This window comes from Schistocerca nitens, chromosome 6 (genome assembly GCF_023898315.1).
Source record: "Schistocerca nitens isolate TAMUIC-IGC-003100 chromosome 6, iqSchNite1.1, whole genome shotgun sequence".
NCBI lineage: Eukaryota > Metazoa > Arthropoda > Insecta > Orthoptera > Acrididae > Schistocerca > Schistocerca nitens.
The window spans coordinates 709,763,058-709,779,112 of record NC_064619.1 but is presented as its reverse complement, the minus strand read 5'-3'; the positions used below and the strand labels follow the sequence as shown (position 1 = coordinate 709,779,112).

At 41.9% G+C, this 16,055-nt stretch overlaps 1 protein-coding gene across 1 annotated transcript in view; it reads right to left on the bottom strand.

The window, feature by feature from the left end:
• Positions 1-1,452: 1,452 nt before the first annotated feature.
• LOC126263582 (sodium channel protein 60E-like) overlaps positions 1,453-16,055 on the bottom strand; it is a 347,601-nt gene continuing 332,998 nt past the window's right edge. The window contains exon 34 of the mRNA XM_049960674.1: positions 1,453-2,422. Coding sequence (XP_049816631.1) covers positions 1,453-2,422 — 970 coding nt within the window. The remainder of the gene's footprint in view (positions 2,423-16,055) is intronic.

Below are 16,055 nucleotides of genomic sequence, written 5' to 3'. Positions count from 1 at the left end.
ATCATCAGTGACAGCTGACAGACTCTGTATCTCTGTGCACAAAAATAAATATTTTTCACCCGAAACCACGCACATCTCAAGCACTTAACTACTGCTCTCTGGTAAAAATTTTACTAACTATATAGGCCTTTGATTTCATTAATTTTATATATTTACATATATTACGTAATACAATAACAATATTGTCAATGATCATGGGCAATTTGGCAAAACAATTCACATAAAAGTTTACCAACTTAGCCCAACATGTCATCACATATTTGATGACAGCTATATTCCTTACAAGTTTACAAAAGCAAATTCATATGCTAACTAATTATTAAACTTTATCTAAACTGAAACTGCCATGATAAATATATTAGAAATATGCAGATTATTTGAAATGCAAATAAAACTTCATTGTCGCCAGACAATATATTTTACTCTGTTTTCTAAATTTGTTTTGAACAATGATTTTGTATTTTTCTGATCTTTTTAGTGAATTATTTAATTATTTTCTATAAAGAGAATTTAGATTTAAAGAAAGAAAGATGATTTAGCAGCACATAAATATGTGCCATTTCCCCAACAGCCTTAATTGAGTATCAAAACTACTTTCACCACTAACAATATGGGTCATAGAACTCTAGTATAAGTAGTATATTTCATTATTATTAGAATGATTGACTATCAAGATTTACAGGCAGTCTGTTACCTACATAGGAAGCCCATATTTTTAGTGGTAACATTATTATTAAAGCATAGTAAAAGAGGGATCATGATGATGAAAACCACATATTTGCTAATGAAGTATATGACACATGAATTGACTACAGTTATAATTTAACAGTAATTGACTATCATTCATTCATCTTACAGCTCTTTCCAACTTCGTTTTTCATGATACAAAACTTTATCTACAACTGCTAAACTACCACGTACAAAATGTATTTATTTGAAGGCCCCTATCCACACTGGAACTTCTCAGTTGCATATAACCTATTCTTCCATTATAATGGAATTGTAAATCTCATAGAGAGAAATAACAACTTTTTGCAACTCACTTCTTGTGGAAATTAACCATAACAGGTAGACTTAGTAACCTGTCTGATTCTCTATCTTTTATTTCTACCTTGGTCCTCATTTACAGATGTGATTTTCTAGATATAATTTTTAATTGCAACAACTAGCTCTGTTTATACCAGCATGCTGGTAACACAAAACCTCATTTCCTTCAAGTGGAACTTCATAACCAATCCCCCTTCCACACATATAGAAAACAAATACATGTTCTGATGGACCTATGGCTAGTATTATTATATGTGTGAAATTACCAGTATAGGAGATAGGCTACACCACCATTTGGAATGACCCACAACATCTGCCAGGGTTTACCTTCTTAAAGCAACCTTTTGTTCATCCTTCTTTTCACAGAAAGGACACCAAAAGTGAAGCACATTAATGAAGAATTCATCAGCTGCCCTTATCTTCGGAGGCTTCTTCTGATTCTCTGTGAACCAGAACATGCACAACTGTAGCATCACCTACATATCGTCCTCTTAGAGGACGCCTCTCTATTGGAGGAGGAATGGGTAGAGGATCATCAACAGCTATTGATGGTTTGCACGGTGGCAGTGACAAGCCTCCTGGTGTGAGTTTCGTTGGGTGTTTCTCTAACGGATCTACAGAAGTGTCAGATAGTGGCCTTGCTGCTGAGCTACAGTCTTTAGTACCATTCACTTCTGAAGGACACAGAGACAGCACATTACCACTTGGCAAAAGGCCTAGTGGATGCCTGTCTTTAGGAATGTTTGCAATGTCTGACATAGAACCTCTCTCAAAGAAGACAGAGTCTCTATGGCACTCCATGTCTCGTTGGTTACTAGTTTTTTCAGTCACAGGGAAGGAGGTTGTAACACAACCATTGGTGTCACTTGGCCTCATTTCAGTGAACCTTGTTTCCACTGGAGACACAACACTTTCTGGTAAGGAACTGGTCACTGCGATTGTGCTATCACTGTCTTCCTGTGAACTTGGCTGTTTGCCCACTGTAGTACTTGCACACTGTGTGTCTGGCACACTGACAGTAGTTGTGTCTATACCAACTGGTCCTGTCTCAGGCGAAGGTTCACTAACCATTATACATACATTACCATTCCCATTTGCAGCTTCTGCTAATTCATCAGCTGATACTCCACTAGCACCACCGGCCACTACTTGATGTGCACTTGATAAAAATAATAGTGGGAGATTGAGCCATGCTCCTCCAAGCTCTGATAAGTCACTGGCATCAGAAGCTCGAGAAGACTTTCTGGACGATGCACGACTTCCACGGTGTACGTGAAGGAATGCTGAAAGGCGACTCTGCCAGCCACCGGGGCTTGATGTCTGAGTCATCTCGTCCTCCAAATCAAGGGGTTCTCTCTCCCTCTCACGTTTTAACCTGTAGGCAACAAAAAAGAGACATCAATTACACTGACACGAGTATTTGATAACAGTGACTTTCACAACGATATAATCAAATGGTGGTAGGTTTCATCACATTTCCTACTCAATGATTCTGTCTCTTACCCAGTCTTTAAGTTATCTTTTCTCTGCAAAAATTAATATTTGAAGTAACTTTCAATTATCAGTTTTACAGAGGTTGGACAAAAATATGGAAACACCATGAGAAACGCATCCCTGAACTTAAATGCAGATGCTAGCCAGGCCTGGAGGTTGTGCTGTTGTATTTGACCATGAATGGCACCTGTGGAATGTCCTCAATCCATTGCAAGTGTCAGTCATGGTCAGACCAGTGTAATGTGTTGTTGTGAGTGCATTATGTTGGAACTAAGCAAATTTGAATGTGGCCAAATTGTTGGTTCTCATACGGTGGGTCCTTCTGTAACCAAGTATCCAAAATGTTTGGTGTTTCAAGGGCCACCAAATCAAAGATTTATACCACGTACAGTAAAAGTGGAAAACATCCATTAAGTCACTACATGGGTGAAAGTGTGTGTGGAGGTGATCATGACAGATGGTAATTGAAGAAGATTATGATGAAAAATAAGGGCTTGACAGCTGTAAAAGTCACTTCTGAACTGAATGTTACACCAGTGAGCCTTGTCAGCACCAAAACGACTCAAAGGGATCTCCATAAGCAGGGAATTGTAGAGTGAGCTGGAATTTCAAAACCATTCATCAGTAATGCAAAAGCCTGTAACAGGAAATCACGGTGCCAAAGCTGTAAAACCTGGGCTATGGCTCAATGGAGGAAAGTCATTTGGTCTGATGAGTCTTGTTTCACACTTCTGAACTTCTTGCTGTGTTTGTCACAAGAGTGAAACATAGTTGGGGTTGGGAGATGATTTGGGCAGCATATCGTGGTATTCCATGAGCCCCACGGTTACTCTGCAAGGTTGCATTACTGCCAAGGATTTTGTGATCATTTTGGCTGATCAGGTCCATCATATGGTACAATGTTTGTTCTCCAAAGGTGACACTGTGTTATGAGACTACAAGGCTCCTGTTCATACTGCTCGCATCATCCAGGACTGATTTTGTGAGCACGAGCACAAACTGTTGAATATCTCTTGGACCCCTAGTCACCAGATCCTAATATTATGAGTCTTTGTGGTCTACTTTGGAGTGAAGTGTGCATGATCGTTATCCACCTCCATCATTTTTACCTGGACTTGCCATTATTTTTCAGGAAGAATGGTATAAGATTCCTTTGAGAACAATACTGATCTATATTTGCCCATTCCATGATGACTGGAAGCTTTATTGAATGTCAACGGGGTTCATAAGCTGTAATCAGCTTGCTAATGTGTTGTGTTTTCAGTGTTTCCATATTTCTGCCCATACCCTGTATTTCAGTAGCTTAGTCCTAATGGTTATATTGAAGCTAACCAATAATAGAGATGAATGCAGTGAAGACAAACCAAGTGATGTTGTTTAGCGTTCACATGAACTATGGTAATTCTCATTACACCAAATTCAGTTAAGTGCCTTTGACATAAAATCGCACTAAACATCTTACATTAACTAAACAAAATGAATGGTCACCTTGGTCTATGAATTGCATTTTTTAGTACTAATCAAAATGGCCTCAGATCATAATCCAGACATCAGTCACTTTCATTGTGCCAGCAGCCTTGACGAAGAGGATGGAGGAGAATTCAGAGGTTTAGGGCACCTTCTCGTCATTGGATGGGAAACTGCCCCTAAAGGCAGAAGAATCAGCTATGATCAATAGCATGAGGATACAGACGACAACAAAAACCACTGCATTAAAGATAAATAATGTGTATTGACAGGAAACATGGCCTGTAACTGAAAAGTACCATAATAGCATTTGTATAAGATTCTGGATTAGTCTCCCACTAAGATCTATGGGAGGCGACTGCCGAGGGTGAGGTGCCCGTAGAAAAAAGATTGAAAAACCAGCAAAACAGTAACATTCTACAAGTTAGAGCATAGAATGCCAGAAGTCAGGATGTGGTAGAGAAGCTAGAAAATCTGGAAATGGAAGTACAAAGGCTCGGTCTAGATACAGTAGTAGGTCAATGAAGTGAAATAAAAAGATGGTGAGCACTTATGGTCAGAATAATATCAACTGTAGCAGAAAATGATATTGTGGGAGTGTTACACATAGAAAGGCAGGGCAGAGGGTGTGTTATTGTGAATGGTTCAGTGGTACTGTTATTCTCATCAGAATTGAGAGCAAATGAAAGTCAACAACAATAATTCAAGCATGTATGCCACCATTACAAGCACAACATGGAGAGACAGAAAGATGATGGCACTGCAAGGGTAATTCAGTGGGCGAAGGGAGCTGAAAATCTAACAATTTTGGATTGGAACACTATAGTAGGGGAAGGAAGAGAAAACAGATACAGGAGATAAGGACTCAGTAATAAGAGTGAGAAAGAAGAAAATTCCTCGAGTTCTGTAATAAATTTCAGCTAGTAAAATAAATATGCTGTTCAAGAATCACAAGGGAGGTTTGATTTGATTTCTTTATTAATCTGTGAAACAATTTAGATTGTACGGATTTCGTCATTGAATAATAGAGAATTTAATAGTTTAAATTTGTTTCTTACACAATAGCTGACAGTGAAATTTTCTTAGAATCTAATTTACATTTTTCAGTCTTATATAATTATTATTTTTCCATATAGTTTAAAACAGAACTTTCAGATTTTAAGTAACCTTTTTTAATTCAAGTACTCCATTACAGTATAGTAACTTTTATTTTGTAAAATTTTTTTTAGTTTTTCTTTGAAGGAGGAGATTGTCTCTATGTCTTTTATGTTTTGCGGTAATTTGTTATATAATTTGATGGCATTGTACACCAGACTCTGTTGCATTTTAGCTTTATTTTTTCTATCCAGATGCAAATTATTGCAGTTCCTAGTTTTGTAACCATGTACAGAACCATTGTTAACATAGTGTCTAGTATTTTTTTTATGTACATAACATTCTGAAAAATATATTTACATGGGACAGTTAAGATTTCCAGCATTTTAAAAAGTTCAAGGCAGTGAGCCATGCTGCCACTCTTGGTTATTATACATACTGCTCTTTTCTACAATTTGAATACAGCTTCGATATTTTTCCTGTTCACTCCCCAGAATATTATCCTATAACTAATAACAGAATGGATATACGCAAAGTATACTGATCTAATACATGAAATATCGCATGCTGAAGTTAGAACTCTGAGGGCATAGCATCCTGTAGAGATTCTGTTACAAAGTATTTTTACATGGTCTTCCCACTTCAACTGACTATCAACTTGCATGCCAAGAAGTTTTGTGCTTTCCACCCATTGTACAGTTTCATTACCTAACTTCAGGTTATTATAATATGGTTTTTTGTTTATGTAAAAGTTCATAGCACTTGTTTTCTTAATATTAAGCATGACTTCATTGTTAGCTGCCAACTCATATACACTTTTTAGTGTTTCTTCAACTTTCTCTCTTAGATCTACATGTGATGTGTCACTGATTAGCACATTTGAGTCATCTGCAAACAATATTGTATGCCCATGCTTTATACTTTGTGGGAAATCATTAATATAAATTAGAAATAGTACTGGACCTAGGACACTACCCTATGGTACACCTATATTTACATGTTTTGGGTCAGAAATATGTTTTTCAATACAGTTGGAGTTACATGATAAATTTGTAATTTCAGTCATCTGTATTCTATTTTCTAGATATGACTGGAACCATTTTTTTACAATCCCCCTTATTCCCAGTTCATCTAGCTTAACCAACAGCGTTTTGTGATCCACTGTGTCAAAAGCTTTGGTTAGATCAAGAAATATACCTGTTTTATAGTTTCCTTTATCGAGTATACACGGAGTATACATGGAATATGCTTTGAGACACAGTTAATACAACACCTGTAATAGCATTTTGATTAATCCAATTCATGAACTGAAAAATGGCATGTTATGTGGAGAGACGCTCTTGAAACTGAAATTGAGACTGACTTAAGTATATTATTCTGAGAGAGGAGTATTATAGTTCTTGCATACAAAATCTTTTCCTGTACCTTTGAGAAAGAGGTAAATTCTGAGGCTGACTAATAATTACTAATATCTGTGTTATTGCCCTTATTTTAAAGCAGACTGACACTATTACATTTCATATCTCATCTGACTGTGATCTATGGCATATATGACTGAATACATTCCATGCATGTGAAGAACAGGATTTTAGTAATTTAGTTGAGATATTTTCAATTCCATGGGAGTCTTTAGTTTTGAAGCAGTTAATTGCATTTCTAATTTATTTGGCAGAGCATAAAGAAGAAATAGGGTCTGATTTGAAAGACACAGGGGATCTAGTATTAGAGTTTGAGTTTTAATAGGTCTGTACAAGAACTGTGGTGATACAAGGCAGAAAGCAGAAAGGAAAGATAAAGTTCTTTCAGAATTAGTAAAATCATGGGGTGGAAGTGGGGGGAGGGGGGGGGGGGGAGTGGCTACTAAATGATTGTTCAAAATAGAGTGCAGAATCTATGAGACTGGAGATATACTTTGGACATTTGGAATAAATCATCTACATAATCCCAAAGGCAGGGAAAACAGATAAATGGAACTATTGTCTAATCAGCTTAACAATGAGCTGAGGGGTCCTGTCTTTCGAATAATTTAAAAGCCTGCTGTGTATGGCACACAGCACTCCCCCTTTAAGTGCTGCTGTCTGGCAGCTGGTTTCATGACAGGAGACTCGAAGTTGCCACAGAGGTGGTCTTTCCTCTTGTGACATATAGTGGAGCAGAGACTGTTAGCGGTATAAGCCTCCAGTGGTAGTGGTGATATGTTTTTGTGATGGGGAATGAAAACTGCACATCATTTGCGAGGAAACGGTTACTCAATATTGCTTGTTGTACTGTGTAGAATGCAAAGCAACTCTAAGTGAGTGTGATTGTCACAACTGAGACTGGCTCTATCACTGTTGACACTGTCACTCAGTTGGGTTTGTCCCTGTTTGGATTGGCCAAGGATGATAGGTTCACAAAAACTGTGTCTGAGTGAACACAGAGTTTTGGCTATCTGTGTCATATGAATCTGTTTTAATCTCACTTCCTGTGTGTGTATTGCACACATATGAAGGTCTAGTTTATGCTGATGCCTTGTATGCTGATTATTTTGTATCTGACAGTGATACAAGTTCTGCACTTAGCGTGGACATCGACATGTCAGAGGTACTCAGGCTATGAGCAGCAGCTGTGGACCGCATCCTAAGTGGAGCCACCAGCGAGATATACATGTCTTCTGGCACCACCTAGTGGCAATTGTTTGCCACTGAGCCTGACGCTCAGGCTCACGGTGTGGCCCATTCCTTGCTGCACTTTGCAGTCATTAGTAGTGCACCACTGCAAAGTCATGTAGATTTAATTTCTTTCCAGTCTCAAGCGCTTACTGATTTGGAACTGTTGTATTGTTATGCCAACTTCACTACATCCTGGACTTGTTAGTGCTTCAATCACTTCATGAACTCAGCCTATTATGGATTTATAGGAACATATATTTATTTCCCAGTGGCTCAGTGTACCCACTGGATCAAGTGATGGTAGACAGCTACTACCCACACTGTGCAAGATAGAAAAGTGGCAACAATGAACTTTCTCACTGTACTGTTTCATTTAGTGAACCATGGATTCTGAGTTTGTCAAGCTGTGGCACCAGCAGTTGCAGATCCAGCAGCAACAGCATCAGCAGGAACAGTACACATATCTTTTACAGTTTCTCCAAAATCAATGACGGGTGGCAGCTGTGGTTTCCACATCTCCCCCTCAACCATTTGTTTCCTTCGACATGGCAAATGAGATCTGGGAGGTCTGTTTATGGTAGTTTGAACTGAAATGGAAGGGAAGTCAAACTGATGATCCTGAATGCCATTGTGCTCTGTTACTGTCATCCGTCATCTAGTATTAAGTGCTGCAAAAATTACATCCACCCTCAGACCTGAGTAGTTTGAAGTTTCATAAGTTTGCAGTTTGCTGACTGAATACTACGGTCACCAAATGCACACCATTGCAGCTAGGCTCAAGTTCAGCCAGCGTGTTATGCAAAGTAAACAATCCTAAGCAGCATGGGCAGCTGATTTAGAAGGTTTAGATCACAAGTGTGATTTTGCCTCTCAAAAGTTGGCATGTCTTATGCAGTTTCTTTAATTCAGGATGGTATAATCTGCCTGGATATGGATTGGGAGGTTAGTGCAAAGGCTTAAGAAACCTGGGATCATACTTTGAATGATATGTTAAAAATTGATAAGGCATATGAAGTGACTGCCTCAGCACAAGCTCTGTTTGATGATTCTTCTGGTTTTACCACTGTTAGTAGCATTAGTCATCGTCATACTCTTCAATCAACTGATGGCTCCTAGTAAAGGTCATCGTCTGATTTATAAAGATCTTGAGTCTGGTGACAAGGAATTGTGTTCATTGTTCAATTGTTACTCTCAGTCAAGGTCACCAAGCTCTTATGCATCCAGTAGTCTGGTGCCAGGGGATTCAATAGTTTGTGCTTCCTCACCCTCCACGTTGGCAGACACACAAAGATGAAAGTGCTTAGTTCAGTGTCAATATGTCTTAATATGAGCAGTGGCTCCTGAAGGATTTTCCTCCCAGTTATTGTATGGCAACAAGTCATGCCATCAAATTGCGTCCATAGTGCAGCCCTTATCATCAATGGCATCACCACCTACAGAGTGATATCTGTTTTGCTTGCCGCAAGCCAGGCATGTCATGTAGCAATTGGACGTCAACGGTGTGATGGTGGAATTCCAGTTCGACAGTGGTGTGGCCGTGTCCCTAATTAATGGGGATTCTTATTTGTGCAATGGCCCCCTGCTGCTGCGTGCACCACTGCACAAAAATGCTAATGTACAATTGCCAGCAATCCTGCTGCAGTGACAAATCATGGTGCACCCTAAGTGAAAAAACGTAGCTCAGCAACTAACCTTGCTTGTAGTTAAATATTCAATGATAACTAACATTTTTGTTTTGAGTTGTTCGCAATTTTCAGGTTCCAAATTCAGGATGAGGTGAATCTAATTTCTAATGTGTTTCCATTTGCAGAACTGGATACACTGCATAAAAATTTCAAACAGGCATTTGAACCTACCTTAGGTTGTGCTACAAATTTTCAGGCATACACCTCTTTGAAGCATTTGGCAGTGCCTAAGTTCTGTAGAGGCCATCTGAAACTGTTTGTCATGTATGAAAAAGTTAAGGCAGAACTAGAAAGATTGCAGACTCTGGGTGTTATCTCCCCAGTCTTGTCTAATCAGTCGGCGATGCCTATGTTATTGTACAAGAGCATAATGGGTCACTTCGGATTTGTGGTGACTTTAACTCTTCCATAAATGCCCAAGCAAATGTTGCTTTGTACCCAATCTCTAGGCAAGAGGAACTGATAGCTAAATTGGGTCCGCAGCTCGTGGGTCGATTCCCGGTGGGGTCAGGGATTTTCTCTGCCTTGTGATGACTGGGTGTTGTGTGATGTCCTTAGGTTAGTTAGGTTTAAGTAGTTCTAAGTTCTAGGGGACAGATGACCATAGATGTTAAGTCCCATAGTGCTCAGAGCCATTTGGACCATTTTTGAGCTAAATTGGCTGGAGGTAAGTAATTTTCAAAGTTGATGTCACTGACGCATTGCTGATGAGCCCACGACACACTTCCTAGTTCTTAATATGCCATTTGGCATTTACATGTATGGCAGATTGCCATTTGGGGTCACTAGTGCTCCCAAAAGTTTTCAGAGGTATCTGGAACAGCTGATCCAGGGCATCCCTAATATTGTCAATTATTTGAATGATTTGTTAGTTATGGGGACCACACCATAGCAGCACTTGCACAGTTTATGGTTTTTGAGTGAGCTGCTGGAAGCCAATGGCTTGTGTTGTCATCTACCAAGTGTAATTTCTTCCAGCCAGGAGTGAAGTGTTTGGGCCACATATTAAATAAAGACAGGCTTAGACCCACATGAGATCATGTGATAACCATTATTAATTTACCGGTGCCTAAGAATTGCAATGTCCTCTGGCCAGAGCCAATTACTATGCGAAATTCATTCCAAATGCTGCCTGCATTTCTCACCCGCTTAACCAATTACGTAAAAAGAGTGCTCCGTTTGTGTGGTCAGAGGTGTGTCAACAGGCATTTGTGAAGCTTAAAATATGTCTTAGATCAGCCCCTGTTTGGACATTCCAGCTGGGCAGACAGTTCACAACCACCACAGAAGCGTCCGGAAGTGGTGTAGGTGCCATCCTGTTACATAAATTTGCCAATGGCATGGAACAACCTATCATGTTTGCACATAAGACACTGAACTCAGCACAGAAAAATTAATCACAGATTGAAAAAGAGGTGTTGGCCATCATTTGTGGTGTCCAGAAGTTGCATGCCTACCTCTATGAGACCCAGTTTCATTTGATTATTGACTACAAGCCCTTGTTGTCATTGTTTGGCCGCCATGTAAAACTGCCAGATAAAATGGTGCAGTGGCTGCAATGGTGGATGTTGTTTCTTAGTAACTACAATTATGACACCCATTACAGAACTATCACACTGCACTCTGAAGCCACTGCCCTGCCTTGTTGCAGTGTGGCCCTGATGCCAATTCTGAAAGTCATGAAATGCTGTGTTTTGCCTCGGACACAAACCAGCAGCAAACCCATGATGAGTTACCCATTACAGCAGGTGACAGGGGCAAAGACCAGAAAATAATACAGGATGTTGGCTGCAAGTTACAAAAAGTTTAAGGGAGTTTACACAAGGATTCAGCTGCAGCTGATGTACAGTTACAAGTGAGTGGCAGTCTTTTCTAATTTTTGTTTATTTTTTCCATCCTGCATTTTTTCATTTTCATAATACCATCGGAGTATTTAAAAATACGAAATCTATATTGGCATGTATTTCAGTGACTAGTAAGGAGAAGAATGTAAACAAAGTAACACAAATAGAAAATTATACTAGTGATCAGTATTTCAAAACAACAGAGGCCTACTTATTTGTACGATCTGTTCTGTAATCAAAATAACACAACATAAAATCTGGTATGGAATAACAGTTCATATTGATTGCTACTCATCACATGCAGGAAGTGCTTAGTGACAGGCAAGCACAATGAAAATGACTGTTATATATTATTCATCTTCTGGACTAAGTCCTTCATCAGATGTAGACAACAGAGCTCACACACATTCACACATGCACACCTCACACACACAAGGCCACCACTGTCTCCAGGCCTTAGCACCTGGAAATGACAGTGGCCATATGTATGTGAGTGTGCTTCTGTGTGTGAGTTTTATTGTCTACGTCTCATGATGAACTTAGTCTGATAGCTGAATAATATCTAACAATATTTTCCATTGTACCTGTCTGCCACTCAACAGCCCCTCTATGTGGTGAGTAGCAGTCTATCCTTTTCATACTGTAGCAATTCTGCAGTCAGGTACTGCACTTCTATCAAAAAACAGCACCAAAGTGAAAAAAATAGAAGATCACCAAAGCGAGAAACATAATAAACCATTAAACCACAATAAAATGTTAATTCCTTTTAAAAGTAATGTCATAACAGTCTGTTAATCATTATTTAGTTAAATAGTAGGTAAGGAAAACTGAGTTAAAGTTGTATCAGGACTGTGGTGTATCTGTCCTCTATGAAATACAACTTTTCATATCAGTATGGAATGGAACACTATTATGACAAGGGAAGTTGCTACTCACCATATAGCGGAGATGCTGAGTCAGATAGGCACAACAAAAAGACAGTCACAAATAAAGCTTTTGGCCATTAAGGCTTTTGTCAGCAAAAGATGTAGACACACAAACACACACACATGCAAATGCATTTCACACACACGACTGCAGTCCCAGGCAACCAAACCACACTGCGAGCAGCAGCACCAGTGCATGATGGGAGTGGTGACTGGGTGGGGTAAGGAGGCTGGGGCGGGGTGGGGGACAGTGAAGTGCTCATGGCCTCAAACTTCATTACTCACAGTCCCCACCCATCCAGCCCCTTCCCTGTTTCCATTCCAGCACTACACAGCCATCATTCCACCATCACACTCAGTCACTTGACTTCTCTTTCTGCTACTTCCCCTCCCCACCTCTCCCCTGCCCGCCATCAAACCTGCAGCACTTCACTGTCCTCCACCCCCACCATACTATCCCTCCCCCTTCCCACCCCAGCCTCCTTACCTCCACCCAGTCACCACTCCCATCATGCACTGGTGCTGCTGCTCACAGTGTGGTTTCAGTTGAATGAAACTGCAGTCATGTGTGTGAGTTGCGGTTGCACATGCAAGCTTTTTTCTATCCTAACCCAGTGCTGTTTTCCTTTGTTACTATTTTCTTTCGCATCACTATATTCAATGTCCATACTTTCTCTTCTTTCCTGTGTTTCTCTTGTCGTCTACAAACTGCACTGCATGCTCTACTTATGAGCCACACTGTATCATCTATCTCAGCCGCGCACAACAGATAGCTAAAATACCACGATGATTGTTGTTGCAGCATCTTATGTCCCACATTACTACCACAGATAAGATTAATCCCATACTTCCCAATTAATCACTCTCCCTGTATCAATCTCCCATATTTTCATCTTGTTTCCCCCTTTTGCATCCTTTTCGTGAATTTTCACACGTATTTGTGTGTATTTTTGTGAAATTTATAGCCTTACTGCTAATGAACACTACTTTTCCTGACACCTGAGGGATTCAAAACCAACAACCTCCTTCGTAGTCGCCATGACCAACTCTATCCTCACACAAATTACTTCTCCTCTGAAGGCATTACCTACAAACAAATCCAGGGTATGGCTATGGGCACCCACACGCCACCATCCTATGGCAACCCATTCATGGGCCATCTACAGAAATTCTTCCTAAAAACCCAGAATCCTAAACCTCTCATGTGGTTCAGATTCACTGATGACATCTTTGCGATCCGGATTGAGGGTGAGGACACCACATCCACATTCCTCCAGAACCCCAACAGCTTCTCCCCCATTTGCTTCACCTTGTCCTACTCAACACAACAAGCCACCTTCCTAGATGTTGACCTCTAAGATGGCTCCATCATTACCTCTGTCCATATCAAACCTACTAACCACCAACAATACCTCCACTTCGACAGTGGCCACCCGTTCCATACCAAGAAGTCCCTTCCATACAGCCTAGTCACCCGTGGTCATCACACCTGCAGTGGCGAACGGTCCCTCTTGAAATGTACCACTGGTCTCACTGAAGCATTCACAGGCCGTAATTATCCTCCCAACCTTGTACTAAAACAAATCTCCTGTCCCTTGTCTTTCCAGTCTCCCACCACTTCCCAAAGTCCCACCATCCAGCTACAGAGGAGCATTTAACTCCGTACCATCCAGGACTGGGGCAACTGAATTACATTCTCCTTTCGACTACCTCTTGTCATGCCCTGAAATGAGAAATGCTGTGCCATCCTTCCCACCCTCCCCCAGAGGTATTCAGCTGTCCACCAAACCTACACAATATACTCGTTCATCCTTAAACAACCCCTGCTCCCAACCTCTTACCTCATGGCTCATACCTCTGTAATAGACCTAGAGGAAAGACCTGTCCCATACACCCTCCCACCACCTCCTACTCCAGTCTGGTCACTAACATCACCTACCCCATCAAAAGCAGGGCTACCTGTGAAACCAGTCATGTGATTTACAAGCTAAGTTGCAATCACTGTGCTGCATTCTACACTCCTGGAAATTGAAATAAGAACACCGTGAATTCATTGTCCCAGGAAGGGGAAACTTTATTGACACATTCCTGGGGTCAGATACATCACATGATCACACTGACAGAACCACAGGCACATAGACACAGGCAACAGAGCATGCACAATGTCGGCACTAGTACAGTGTATATCCACCTTTCGCAGCAATGCAGGCTGCTATTCTCCCATGGAGACGATCGTAGAGATGCTGGATGTAGTCCTGTGGAACGGCTTGCCATGCCATTTCCACCTGGTGCCTCAGTTGGACCAGCGTTCGTGCTGGACGTGCAGACCGCGTGAGACGACGCTTCATCCAGTCCCAAACATGCTCAATGGGGGACAGATCCGGAGATCTTGCTGGCCAGGGTAGTTGACTTACACCTTCTAGAGCACGTTGGGTGGCACGGGATACATGTGGACGTGCATTGTCCTGTTGGAACAGCAAGTTCCCTTGCCGGTCTAGGAATGGTAGAACGATGGGTTCGATGACGGTTTGGATGTACCGTGCACTATTCAGTGTCCCCTCGACGATCACCAGTGGTGTACAGCCAGTGTAGGAGATCGCTCCCCACACCATGATGCCGGGTGTTGGCCCTGTGTGCCTCGGTCGTATGCAGTCCTGATTGTGGCGCTCACCTGCACGGCGCCAAACACGCATACGACCATCATTGGCACCAAGGCAGAAGCGACTCTCATCGCTGAAGACGACACGTCTCCATTCGTCCCTCCATTCACGCCTGTCGCGACACCACTGGAGGCGGGCTGCACGATGTTGGGGCGTGAGCGGAAGACGGCCTAACGGTGTGCGGGACCGTAGCCCAGCTTCATGGAGATGGTTGCGAATGGTCCTCGCCGGTACCCCAGGAGCAACAGTGTCCCTAATTTGCTGTGAAGTGGCGGTGCGGTCCCCTACGGCACTGCGTAGGATCCTACGGTCTTGGCGTGCATCCGTGCGTCGCTGCGGTCCGGTCCCAGGTCGACGTGCACGTGCACCTTCCGCCGACCACTGGCGACAACATCGATGTACTGTGGAGACCTCACGCCCCACGTGTTGAGCAATTCGGTGGTACGTCCACCCGGCCTCCCGCATGCCCACTATACGCCCTCGCTCAAAGTCCGTCAACTGCACATATGGTTCACGTCCACGCTGTCGCGGCATGCTACCAGTGTTAAAGACTGCGATGGAGCTCCGTATGCCACGGCAAACTGGCTGACACTGACGGCGGCGGTGCACAAATGCTGTGCAGCTAGCGCCATTCGACGGCCAACACCGCGGTTCCTGGTGTGTCCGCTGTGCCGTGTGTGTGATCATTGCTTGTACAGCCCTCTCGCAGTGTCCGGAGCAAGTATGGTGGGGCTCACACACCGGTGTCAATGTGTTCTTTTTTCCATTTCCAGGAGTGTATTTGGTCATGACAACCAACAAGTTGACTGTCTGCATGAATGGCCACTGACAAACTGTGTCTAAGAAACAAATGGACCAGCCTGTTGCTGAACACGCTGCCAAACATGACATCCTTCATATCAATGACTGTTTCACAGTCTGTGCCATATGGATCCTTCCCAAAACACAAGCTTTTCTGAATTGGACAGTTGGGAAGTTTCCCTGCAATACATCCTATATTCCTGTTACCCTCCTGGCTTCAACCTTTGTTAGTCACTGTCCTCATCCATCCAGCCCCTTCCCATTCCAGCACTACATAGCCATCATTCCACCACCACACTAAGTCTTTTGATTTCAATCCTTTTCCGCTACTTCCCTCCCTCCCCACCTCTCCCCTGCCCTCCGTCTAACCTGCAGGACTTCACTG